Consider the following 12,125-nt stretch of genomic DNA (forward strand, 5'->3'; position numbering starts at 1 on the left):
TTTGAAGTGTCATGCATATATAGAAAACTGCACAAATCTCCACCAGTAGTGAGTTTTTGAGAAGTGGGTTCACCTGTTTCTTTTTTTTTTTTTCCTGAGATTGAGTCTTGCTCTGTCACCTGGGCTGGAGTGCATTGGCACAATCTCGGCTCACTGCAGCCTCAACCTCCTGGATTCAAACAATTCTTCCTCAACCACCTGAGTAGCCCACCATGCCCAGTTAATTTTTGTATTTTCATTAGAGATGGAGTTTCACCATGTTGGCCAGGATGGTCTTGATCTTCCGACCTCATGATCCACATGCCTTAGCTTCCCAAAGTGCTGGGATTACAAGCGTGAACCACCTCACCCAGCCACCTTTTTCTTTTTTTGAGACGGAGTCTTGCTCTGTTGCCCAGGCTGGAGTGCAGTGGCATGATCTCTGCTCACAGCAACCTTCACCTCCCGGCGATTTTCCTGTCTCAGCCTTCCAAATAGCTGGGACTATAGGTACGCACCACTACGCCTGGCACATTTTTGTATTTTTGGTAGAGACAGGGTTTCACCATGTCAGCCAGGCTGGTCTCAAACTGACCTCAAGTGACCTGGCTGCCTCAGCCTCCCAAAGTGCTGGGATTACAGGCATGAGCCACTGCATCCAGCGGGTCCACCTGTTTAACCAACTTGTAGATCAAGATATAGAAGTGGACCGTGGACCCGGCCCTCCATCCTGACTTCCAGCACAGTTGATGACTTTGGCCTGTTCCCGGTGCAGGATCTCAGAGGCTGCACCCTCGTCTGGCGTCTTTCCAGCGTCATATGTGCCACAGCAGTGGCCCCTCCTCCAGCTGCTGGGTATTGCCCTGCAGAGGTACGCGCTGCAGCTTACCTGCTCTGCTGCAGACATACCCACAGAAAAATTAGCCAGGCATGGTAGGAGGAGCAGACTGCAATGCCTGGGGGCCACCGCCCATGCATCCCCAGGGTCCCAGCACAGAGTAGGTCTTCGAGAAGTATCTGCTGAAGGACTGAGCAAGAACCCAACTGAGCACAGCCAGCAAATGCTCAGAACGGGATGTCAGCAGCACCGCTGTATCCAACATGGGTTTCCACAATAACCCGACATTGGAACACTTTATTCTTTCATAGCAAACAGGAGGTGAGAAGCCGGCTGGATTCCTTGAGGTATGGAACGTCACACACTCCTCCTTTCTTGAGTAGAAAGCACAAGGCATAAAATGTGTATAATGTTGTTTTTTTTTTTTTTTTTTTTTTTTTTTTTTTTTTTTTTTTTTTTTTTTTTTTTTTTTTTTTTTTTTTTTTTTTTTTTTTTTGACAGAGTCTAGCTTGGTTGCCCAGGCTGGAGTGCAGTGGCATGATCATAGCTCACTGCAGCCTCTAACTCCTGGGCTCAAGCGTTCCTCCCATCTCTGCCTCCTGAGTAGCTGGGACTATAGGCAAGTGCCACCACGCCCAGCTAGTGTAGAAACAGGGTTTTGCCATGTTGCCCAGGCTAGTCTCAAACTCCTGGGCTCAATCGATCCTCCCACCTTGGCATTCCAAAGTGCTGGGATTACAGGCATGAGCCACCTTGCACCCCACCTGTTTGCACTTTTATTTTTATTTTTATTTTTTTTTAAAGATGGGGTTTCACCATGATGGCCAGGCTGGTCTTGAACTCCTGACCTCAGGTGATCCACCCATCTCGGCCTCCCAAAGTGCTAGGATTACAGGCATGAGCCACTGCACCCGGCTGCATTTTTATTTTTTAACCTTAAGCGATTAAGGGTTAATGTTTGCATTTTTTAAGGGATGTACAGAGGAGAAAGAGCCAAAGGAAAAACACTGATATGGTGGCATTCCTGGGTGATGAGTTTATGGTGTTTTGTTTCCTGGTCGTCTACAACATATATGTAATTTTTAAAGTATTTTTAAGTTAGCAATAGCATTAGATTACTTCAGGGAGGCCTTCTGGCTCTGTGTGTGGTGAAGCAGAGGGAAAGGCTTGTTCCCAGCCACAGCAGTACTTGGGCACTCCGTGGTAAGGTCAGCCCCTTCATCTCCTTCAGGAACAGCTGTGGGGAGCAGGTCCCGAGAATGTGAAGGAAGAGGCTGCAGCAGGAGGCCCAGGGCATGTGTCCTGCGTGGTCAGCCTGGGGACCAGAGTTAAAACCAGAGCCCCTCCTTTAAGAAAGGGATCATAGAAGGCTGTGGTTTCATCCTGTGTTCTCAGAAAAGTGGCACCAGGCTAGAAAGACATTTCTTTCAGCAGGCAGGCCCAGCCTATAGGACCCAGGTTCCCGGAGCAAACGTCCCAGGGCTCCGGCAGCCATAACTACAGCTGCATAGGCTCTGATGCTCAGCCACGGAAAAGTGAGCAACCAGGAATGAAGGAAGTGGTATCAGTCCCAACCCTGCTGCCCTCGGGTCTCAAGACCATGGACAAGTGGCTGGACTCCACTGGGCTGTCACTGGTACACAGAGGACGCTGGACTAGAACTGTGATCCTCCCACCACTGGCTCCACACCATCTTCGGGCCCCTACCCAGAGCCTCTCCACCAAACTCAGTGTCTTCAAAGTTCAAGTTGATTGTGAAGCTCAGGCAGGTCGGGAGCAGCTAATGCATTCTGGGTGACATCTTCTTGGGTTTCCCGTCCACTCCAGTGGCTCCCTGGGCTGTGCAGATGCCCAGCTCCTCCTCCCCTGCCATCACATGGGCATGGTGGCCTGCCTGACACCCTCCCTCCTCCCTCCCCCGTCCACCTCTGCCCACAGGGAGCTGCAGGAGGAGAGCGGTCTGACAGTGGATGCGCTGCACAAGGTGGGCCAGATCGTGTTTGAGTTCGTGGGCGAGCCTGAGCTCATGGATGTGCATGTCTTTTGCACAGACAGCGTCCAGGGAACCCCTGTGGAGAGCGACGGTGAGCCTCACGGGGCCTGCTCCCCACTCCCCACCATGCATGTTCCATCTCCTGGCTGGGAGAAAGGCCATCAGCCCAAACCAGCTCTGAGTGCCAGGAACCGGGCAGCCTGCATCCCCTTCACCCCACAATGCCAGCATAGGGCCCTGAGCCATGGTCACTACACCCATTTCCTACCCCAAAATGAGAAACATGGTCGGAGGATTAAATACAAACGATCATCAGGTTCCTCATGATCACTCAGGGTACTCCTCAGAGAGCCAGTTTAAGTTTGGGCTGGCCAGATGCAGTGGCTCACAGCTGTAATCCCAGCACTGTGGGAGGCTGAGGCAGGAGGATCGCCTGACCCAGGAGTTCAAGACAAGCCTGGGCAACATAGCGAGACCCCGTCTCTACAAAAATAATAAGCATTAAGTTTGGGTTGCATGTGAGTGCCTCCTCTTCTCCCCTTGGTACAGAAATGCGCCCACACTGGTTCCAGCTGGACCAGATCCCCTTCAAGGACATGTGGCCAGACGACAGCTACTGGTTTCCACTCCTGCTTCAGAAGAAGAAATTCCATGGGTACTTCAAGTTCCAGGGTCAAGACACCATCCTGGACTACACGCTCCGAGAGGTGGACACAGTCTAGCGGGAGCCCGGGGAGCCCCTGGGCAGGAGACTTGGCTGCTGAACAGCTGCAAACTGTTCACCTGGGCGCAGCAAGTGGATCAGAGTTGGGTTTTGTCTTTAGTGTGATTGGACGGAAAGGAAAATAAAGGTCTTCAACCTTTTTTTTTTTTTTTTTTTTTTTTTTGCGATGGGAGTCTTGTTCTATTGCCTCTGTTGCCCAGGCTGGAATGCAGTGATGCGATCTCGGCTCACTTCAACCTCCGCCTCCCAGGTTCAAGTGATCCTCCCATCCATCTCGGCTTCTCAAGTAGGTGGGATTACAGGCGCACACTGCCACGCCCGACTAGTACTTGTATTTTTAGTAGATACGGGGTTTCACCATGTCGACCTGGCTGGTCTTGAACTCCTGACCTCACGTGATCCGCCTGCCTCAGCCTCCCAAAGTGCTGGGATTACAGGCATGACCCACCACGGGCGGCCGGTCTCTTTTTAAACTTCCTTCTCCAGACACCAGCACAGCCTCCCGGGTCCTGTCCACAGGAAGCTGCCAGATGTGCTGGGCTTTGACCCGTGCTGCTGCACAGAGGTGGGAGAGGACAGAGACTGTCCCGGAGGTGGGCAGCTGGCGGAGGGCAGGACACACATGCTCAGTGCCACGAGCTGGAGGTGTGTCCTCTCAAAACCCCCCTGCACAGTGTGGGAAACTGAGGCTAAAGCCCAGGCTGAATGCCTCATAGGTTCGTCCCCTTCCTCTGCCCAACTTTCATACACACGTTTAATAAAAGTTGTTCGCACACAGTTATCCATAAACTATCCACAGTGTAGGTTGTGTGTAAACAGTTCCAGTTTATTGGGTGTATTGGGTATTGATCCCGGCAGCCTCCTAAAGTGCTCTGGACATGAACTGACCCCCAAAGCAAGAGCAAAGGCCTCAGGTGCACAGAGCCACCCTGACATCCCTCAGCTCGGAGTCCCTGTGCCCGTCAGAGCCCTATACCCGTCTCCCCTGTCTGTGCTGCCTCTATGGCAGACAGAGGGCAGCTCTCTGCATGGTGACCCCGAGTCCACAGGACAGGAGGATCCAGTGAGAATGTTCCCTTTCACTGTGATCTGCAGCCCCCCTGGCCCCGCCAGCTGCCTGTCCTCCCAGGGCACGCGGCATCTGGCATCTCCACCCACATCACGCGCAGCTGTCCCTGTCAGCTGGGCAAGGCTACAATGCCCAGCACAGGCTTAGGCTTGGGCTTGGGCCATGGGCAGCAGGAGGGCTGGAGAGACGTGGGGAACCCCACTCTCCCAGCATGGGGCCTCCACCTGCAGTAGGAAGCAGCCTCTCATCCCCCAGGTCAGCCCCTGGACCTGGGTACCCGCCAAGGCAGCACAGGGCCAGGGCCAGGGCCAAGAAGTAAGAAGGAAGGTGGCCTCTGCCATCCCCTGCCTTGCAGGCCTCTACTGCCCTTGAGAAGGCACTGGGTGGCAGGAGGGAGGGAGGGAGGGCCAGTGTCCAAAGCCAGTGTCCACCCCTCCACAGAGCCAACGCCAGGGCATGCAGGAAGCGGCCACAGTCACACGGAGACAGGCTGCCCTCTTCACCCCTACCTCCCCTCACTCCTGCTCTCTTGCTCCCCCTCACCCATTCCCCTGCTCCGTCCTCACCCTTGCCCTCCTCCTCCCTCCTTACCCCTACCCTCCTGCTCCCTCCTCACCCCTGCTCTCCTGCTTCCCCTCACCCATTCTCCTGGTCCCCCTCACCCCTGCCCTCCTGTCTCCCACTCACCCCCGCCCTCCTGCTCCCCCCTCACCCCTGCTCTCCTGTTCCCTCCTCACCCCTGCCTTTCTGCTTCATCCTCACCCCTGCCCTCCTCCTTTCTACCTCCATCCTCAGCCTCTGGACACAAGGACCCCAAGACCCTGGTCCTGAAATTTCCACCACAGGGAGATGCTGCCAGGCATGTGGCCTCCTATCATACTCACTGACCCGAGTCCCTGCCAGGAACGCTCCTTCAGAAATGCTCATTTTGAGTCTTGCTCTCTCCTTGGAGGGCTGTATTGGGAGCGCATGCCTTCCCTACCCTGGAGACATGAGGCCCCAGCGCCTGATGCCCACCATGACTCTGCCCACAGCCTCTGTGGTCCTGCAGCTGGACAGGCCCCAGGCAGGTGCAAGCAGACGGCGAGGCCTTGCAGCCTTCTGCCCACACAGGGTCATGCTGCATGGCTTAGCTGTCACAGCACCACTCATGGAAACTGAGAATCTGACTCTGCAGAGGGGGTCAGATTCGCAGCACAACCCAAGACTTGGGTGGGCTAGGGACTCACAGGATAGCCCACCCATCCGGCTCCAAAGGGAACGCTGCCCTCTGCTCCTCTGGCCAGAAGGGAGCAGCCCACCCCGCAGCAGAAAGGCACGGGCAGAACCCACAGAGCAGGGCAGGGTCTGAGTACTGCAGCCACTCCCTCTGGCTGGCTCACAGTGAATGATGGATCACCTGCTTGTGGGGCACAAACAGGAGTCTCCTTCTCCATCCTAGGGCCATGAGATCCCCGTGGGTGCAGGAAGAAGGGAAGCAAACTCTGAGTGGAGGGAATGCCTGGGGGCCAAAGAGCATCCAGAGAACGGAGGGACCTCGGAAACCCTGGGACCCAGGATCCTCTTCCAGCACCTCTCCCCACAGGGAGAGCCTCAGGCTCTGGAGAAGCGCAGGGGTCCGGGAGGCCCCCCAAGCTCCATGTGCCTTCCGCAAAAAGGGTTTGGGGCAGGAGCAGACCCAGGCCTGAGGCAGACATTCCAGCCCCACAGAACTCAGGAGAATGGCTTCTTAATCCAGAGAAAGGAAGGGTCCCCTCTGCGCGGGTGGCTGGGCCGGCAAGTGCATGGTGGGAGGCTGAGGGGGGACTCTAATTGCCTCAGAGAAGGAAATCCGTCTAAAAGGGGGCTATCCCTCCTCTAAAGCCCCAGCTGGAATGGAACACATCCCCCATTCCCCGACCTGTCCTCTGCCGGCCCATCCAGCCTCAGTGTCACACAGTGAAGACCCCGACACTGGCCACCAGAAATGAAGGGAGTCCAGGGGACAGGAACAGAGCCACTGTAGCACCCACTCTCAGAGCCCCAGCTCTCTGTCATGCCTTTGTCTTCCAGGCCTGAGACCACAGGCACACACAGCGTCATGGTGTGGGCACAGGGCACACACGGGGTCATGGTGTGAGCAGGAGGACATGGGACCACTGGATCCTGGAGGCCACTCTCAGACCAGGGCTCCTGGTGTTCACTGCAGCGAGTCCCCTAGAAAATTCACAGTGCACCCCTAATGCCCGACGGCCAGCCCTCCCAGCCTTGCCACCACAAAGAGCCATGACAGCGTCCATACCATCGGCTCATTGGCTGTACCCTTGCTGTCCATGGCCAGTCCCATGCCTGGCTGCAGGGCGGCCCTGCCCTCCCTCTCTCCTCCGCTGACCAGCACCATGAGGCTGCCCCTCCTGACTGTTCCAGCATCTGGAGGCCCCGCCCCCATGCTCCCCCAGTCACAATCTCTGTGAGATGAGAGATCCCTGCCTTCCCCCGTGGCTCTGGGTGTCAGGAGGAACCCCACCACCCCTCTCCACCAGGCTAGCAGGCCATGGGGTGGAGGACAGCATGGCACAGCTGCCCTGTGGTCCACGGGTGCCCTCCCGGCCCGCAGGCTGAGTGCATCTGCTCCGGCTGCAGCACTGGCGGGAAGGGGAGCTGCCGTCCAAAGGGAATTACACGGGACACACCGTTTGGAAAGAGGTTTTAGTGTGGCCGCAGGGAGCACCGCCTTAGCCTCACGCTAGTGAGGATACAGGCCGTCCTCTGGCGGGGATTGTGGCGGGGAACGTGGTGGGGTCAGGACGCTGTGTGGTCCCGCAAAAAGGCAGCTGAGCTTGGGTCTCAGATCGTTCCACACCTTGCTCATCTGAAAGGGAACACAAAAAGAACAAGATCAGCAGGCGGGGCCCGGACTCCCCACCACGCTCTAATCACAACTCCTTCCCCTCCCTCCTTCCCCTGCCAGTGACAGGGACAGAGGGGCACGCGGGTGCGTCAGCTCCTCAAACCTCAGACAGAGCTAGTGCTGCCCATCCTGCACAGAGAAAGTCCAAATGAGGAGTGGACCAGTGGCCTCATGTGACCTGTGGTCACAGATGCCCACGCCTCGGACCCTGCACCCAGGACCAAGGGCCGCAAAGCTGCCTGCTGTGGAATCATGAGAAGCATTACTGTCGGGTCACTGCCAGTACGTGCTCTAGCTACCGTGTAGGCACTGGCTTCATGGAAGCTTTGGCAGGTCAAACACCAAGGCCAGCCTGGGCCACAGAGGGACACCCAGTCTCCACAAAAAATCAGAAATCTTGGCCAGGTGTGGTGGCGCATGCCTGTGGTCCCAACTACTCGGGAGGCTGAGGTTGCAGTGAGCTGCAATTGCACCACTACACTCCAGGCTGGGCGACAGAGCAAGACTCCATCTCAAAACAAAAAAGCAAACCAAAAACACAAAGACCACATCCACCAAATCAATAACACACAAACCAGAATGCAAATGGTGGCCCCACTCACCAACACTTTTGGAACCAGGGCAATGAACGGATGCTGTGGACATGAGGAGGGGGGCGTGGCAACAAGGCAGGGGTCAGGACAAGACCTGCCGTGCAGGGGATTAGGTGGCCAGAGACGGGCAGCGCGTAGCCCTGGGGTCTTGCAGGGGAGGCTGGGTCACTGGAGCACAGCACACTCATCTCAGCATCACAGGACTAGGAATTCCTCATCACCACAATAATGGAACTGGTAGGACTGGGGTGATGACATCATGCCCCAGGCAGGACAGGGCCCCCACCTGTTGGTCACGTTCCTTCACTGAGGACACGCCCAGCCACTCAGATGTCCAAGCCCAACCTGGTCCCCTGAGACCCCTGCCACCTCGAAGTGATGCTCCTAAGGGCAGCTGTCTCCGCCTCTCCAGCCCCACCACTGCCACTTCCGGCCTGCCATTCCCAAATGGCCAGACGGCACCCAAGGCACCAAGCACCTCCCAGGGAGAGCGTGAAACCTTATGACCATCCCAGACACTCAGCACCATTCAACACGTGCCACAGACCACGGCTTCAAAGCTGCTTGCAGCTACTTAATAAACTCAATCTCAACCAGGCGCAGTGGCTCACGCCTGTAATCCCAGAACTTTGGGGGGCCTGTCTCAGGACTGCGAGAGCATTTCTTCTCAAAGGCTGAAGGAAGCACCATCTGGAGAAAGCTGGCCCGTGCTCTTTGGAAAAACACCCCACCTGCAGTGCTCCCAAGCACTCAGAACCCTTGTCTCAGCCACAGGGTGCGGGAGCTCTGCAGGCTTTACCTCTGACTTCTCAAATCCCTCCAGAAGGCAAACTGTCACTGTCTGTCCCTCCCTCCGCCCCCAGGAATCACAGGGACACCCTCATGATTCTGACTTTGGCTACAAAGGAGACTAGAAGATCTGGGTGAGCACCGTGTTCCATGTGGACCCAACTCCACTAAAGAACCTCTCCAGGGCGGCCAGCCACCGTGCTGCCAGGCTTGAGGGAAGGGCGTTGGGGAAAAAAAGAAGGCCGTAGCCAAGACAGCGTCCTGAGCAAGGGGGGACTCACCTCCTTGTGCCCTTGGATCTGGGAGTTCACGAAGGCATGGAGGATGTGGGAGGTGAGGGGCAGGTAGACGTGGATGAGCTGCGTCTCCTGGTGCAGGCAGTACAGGGAGAAGTAGTTCCGCAGCTCCATGGTCTGAATCGCATTCTCCTGCTGCAAATTCAACAGCCACCTTCGCACCTGGCCCAGCCAGGGACTGGAGGAGCATCAAGGCCTAAACACCAGCATGCTCCCTGAGCCACGGCGGCCCCTCCTCCTTCAGCCTTCACCAGGCATTTGGAAGGTGGCAAGGTAAGAGAGGGCCAGGGAGGGAGCACCGGGCAGGGAGCCATGTCACTCTGGGTACCCGAGGCAGCTCCCAGCTTCCACTGCACCCCCAGCTCTGTTCCAGATGCATGGGGCCAACCCAGGAGAGCCCACTGGGACAGCTCCGGGGCCCACCAAGGCTGGGAGGGGAAAGGCTCCCACAGGCCTGCCTGGCCATCCCAGCCACCCACCTCTACAATGCGGGACTCCAGCTGCTCCACGGACTCCGGCTCACGGTTCTGCACGGCGGCGCTCATCATCTGCCTCTTCATCAGGCTGTATTTGTGCAAGGCCCGCTGGTGCTTGTGCAGCACACCCTTCTCATGCCGTTCACACAGGTCCTGCAGGGTCAGGGGAGGCATTCGGCCTTGGCTCCCGAAGCCCGCACCAGGGCCCTGCAGAGCCAGCCGAGGGCAGCACACCCGAGAGACAGAAGGTCCCATCTCCCTCTGTAGCCCTGGCTTCTCAGCTCCTCCCATCCACCAAGTTACACCCTTGAAAGATCCTAAGATCATTCCCGAAAGCTCTGCCCCTAACCAAGGAGCAGCCAAGACTCACCTTATACGACTGCAGCAGATCCAAGAAGAGGTTCAGCTTCTCCACCACGTCATTCTCCTCCTGCTTACCCTAGAAGGTGAGGGGGAGAGGGAGCTTACCCATGAGGACACACACAGGACTGCGAACCCTGCCCAGGAACTCAGACCCAAGCCTGGCCTGGGCCGGTTCCTTCCTCCCAGAGTCAGAGGGGCTCCCCAGGACCACCAGCCAGGTCTGCAGGGGGCTCCCTTCCCCACCGGCCCACCCAAGACCGGGCAGAGATACCTCTGAGCCCAGCAGTCTTGATGGGCACAAGGCCTGCGATCCAGCAGGACAGCTGCCCGGCCTCCTGCTGATCAGCCCGTCCAGCCTTCCTCTGGGCTTCAAAGAGCCGGTGTCTCCACCGACACACATGCTGGGAGAGCCAGGCACCCCAGACCCCCCAGTCCCTGGCGGCTCCATCAAGCACTGCAGAAAACCTGAGCTCCCCCATCTGACGCTATGAGCTGTGTTGAAAACAGGCACGCCCGGGAGGGATACGGAGGAGAATGAGGGCATCATCTCCACATCAGTAAAAGAGAGAGAAATGCAGGCCTAGGAAGGGGTGCAGGGCAGGAGGGACAGCAGCTGCAGGAAGGATGTGCTGTGAAGCCACGACGGCGGGGCCAGCAGAGGCGTTTGGTGCTTGGGCTGAGGAGCCAGGAAGGGAGGCGGCCGCCTGGGGTTGCACACATAAGCGTCACACTGGATGGCAGGGACGGCAGTGGGCGCAGGCTCCTCTCTGGCCTCACACATGGTTTTGTGCGGGCAGCACAGCCACAGACATAGCCCAACAGGGCAGTGAACGCACAGCAAATGACAGGCAGCCCTGTAGTGGAACAGGGGCCCCATCATGGCAGAGGGATGACCAGCTCCTAGAGTCACACAGCACCTGGGGACACGGGGCAGCCCCCACGGGCCAAACCCCACGCAGAGACTGCCTTGGCTGCTCTGCTCACACCGGTAGCAGCTCACGCTGGGGGCACAGCCAGGCCATGGCACACACAGCCTGATCCCATGGTCAGAGGCACCTGCAGTATGAAGGATCAGCCCAAAGCCCTGGGCCCTGGCTGCCACTGAGGGGAGCATCCGAGCTCTGGAGACAGCAGGGGGCCGGGGATGGCAGCGGAAGGGGCAGCTCGTCCACCCCTGACCTGCGCAGCTCACCACAGACCCCCCAGCCACAACGGCAATGAAGCCAGCCCGACGGCAGGGATCCTGGGGAAACCCCTGACACTGACGCCTTCAGTCACACCCCGGCCCTGAACGGCTCCGGCACAGCTCACTGAGCACCTCAGGGACACGAGGCTCCCTCCACAATCCCTCAGGTTCCACCCGCAGCAGGGGGTGAAAAGCTCACAACACGAACCGCACGTAAAGCCTAGCAAGAGACAGCACAGACAGAAGTGACTGGAAGGAGTTTTCTGGGACACAGCGCTGGAATGGGAGCCGGGGATGCTGCCCAGGCTCTGCTGCACCCCAGGCCACCCTAAGATGCCCTTTCCACCCTCCAGACTTCAGGCCAACTGAACAAGGAGGCTCCCCGGCCACCAAGCCCACACCCACAGCAGCTGGGATTCAAGCCAGTAAAATGTGCCAGAAGAGATGTGCTAAGAATTTCTAACACTCTAGAGGGAAAATGCCAGCTGACTGCAGGTGCCCAGCTCCCACCTGACCAGGCAGGGGCTCAGGAAAATGGAGGCTTATTCCCTGACCCAGCAGAAGAGGAGGAGCTCAGGGGTCCCCCTGCTCGTGTCATTTGCCACCAAGTCCTGTCTGTGGTTCAGTGTTGCACAAAACCCTAAACCAGGGGTGTCTAACGTTTTGGCTTTCCTGGGCCACACTGGAAGAATTGTCTTGGGCCACACATAAAATACACTAACATGAATGATAGCTGATGAGCTTAAAAAACAAAGAAAAAAAGAAAAAAGGTCTGTGCATAAATCTCATAATGTTTTTAGAAAGTTTACAGGTTTGGCCGGGCGCGGTGGCTTAAGCCTGTAATCCCAGCACTTTGGGAGGCCGAGGCGGGTGGATCACGAGGTCAAGAGATCGAGACCATCCTGGTCAACACGGTGAAACCCCGTCTC

General features: G+C 57.2%; 3 protein-coding genes across 3 annotated transcripts in view; 1 reads left to right on the plus strand and 2 right to left on the minus strand.

Moving 5' to 3' along the window:
- The first annotated feature begins 1,719 nt into the window (after window positions 1-1,719).
- Window positions 1,720-3,681, plus strand: NUDT1 (nudix hydrolase 1). Its single transcript, XM_017540507.2, has 2 exons — window positions 1,720-2,901; window positions 3,360-3,681. Exons 1-2 carry the CDS (start codon window positions 2,694-2,696, stop codon window positions 3,530-3,532), a joined length of 381 nt encoding a protein of 126 aa, XP_017395996.1. The 5' UTR covers window positions 1,720-2,693; the 3' UTR covers window positions 3,533-3,681.
- A 3,591-nt stretch (window positions 3,682-7,272) lies between these two features.
- Window positions 7,273-12,125, minus strand: part of LOC108312548 (sorting nexin-8) — a 43,877-nt gene continuing 39,024 nt past the window's right edge. Inside the window, exons 8-11 of the mRNA XM_017540508.2 lie at window positions 10,018-10,086; window positions 9,651-9,800; window positions 9,157-9,306; window positions 7,273-7,454 (exon numbers count right to left, since the gene is read on the minus strand). Of these exons, the coding sequence (XP_017395997.1) occupies window positions 7,329-7,454; window positions 9,157-9,306; window positions 9,651-9,800; window positions 10,018-10,086 (495 nt within the window). The 3' untranslated portion in view covers window positions 7,273-7,328. The remainder of the gene's footprint in view (window positions 7,455-9,156; window positions 9,307-9,650; window positions 9,801-10,017; window positions 10,087-12,125) is intronic.
- LOC119472991 lies at window positions 10,317-11,942 on the minus strand. Its single transcript, XM_037742748.1, has one exon. It carries the CDS (start codon window positions 11,122-11,124, stop codon window positions 10,591-10,593), a length of 534 nt encoding a protein of 177 aa, XP_037598676.1. The 5' UTR covers window positions 11,125-11,942; the 3' UTR covers window positions 10,317-10,590.

The sequence above is a fragment of the Cebus imitator genome, unplaced genomic scaffold, assembly GCF_001604975.1.
Source record: "Cebus imitator isolate Cc_AM_T3 unplaced genomic scaffold, Cebus_imitator-1.0 Scaffold126, whole genome shotgun sequence".
NCBI lineage: Eukaryota > Metazoa > Chordata > Mammalia > Primates > Cebidae > Cebus > Cebus imitator.

Excerpts from the sequence above, each read along its gene's own strand:
- NUDT1 (XM_017540507.2), top strand. The coding sequence starts at position 2,694 with ATGGGCATGGTGGCCTGCCTGACACCCTCCCTCCTCCCTCCCCCGTCC. Across the intron at positions 2,902-3,359 it reads AACCCCTGTGGAGAGCGACG|AAATGCGCCCACACTGGTTC; the intron begins GTGAGCCTCACG and ends CCCTTGGTACAG.
- LOC119472991 (XM_037742748.1), bottom strand. The coding sequence starts at position 11,124 with ATGCTCCCCTCAGTGGCAGCCAGGGCCCAGGGCTTTGGGCTGATCCTT.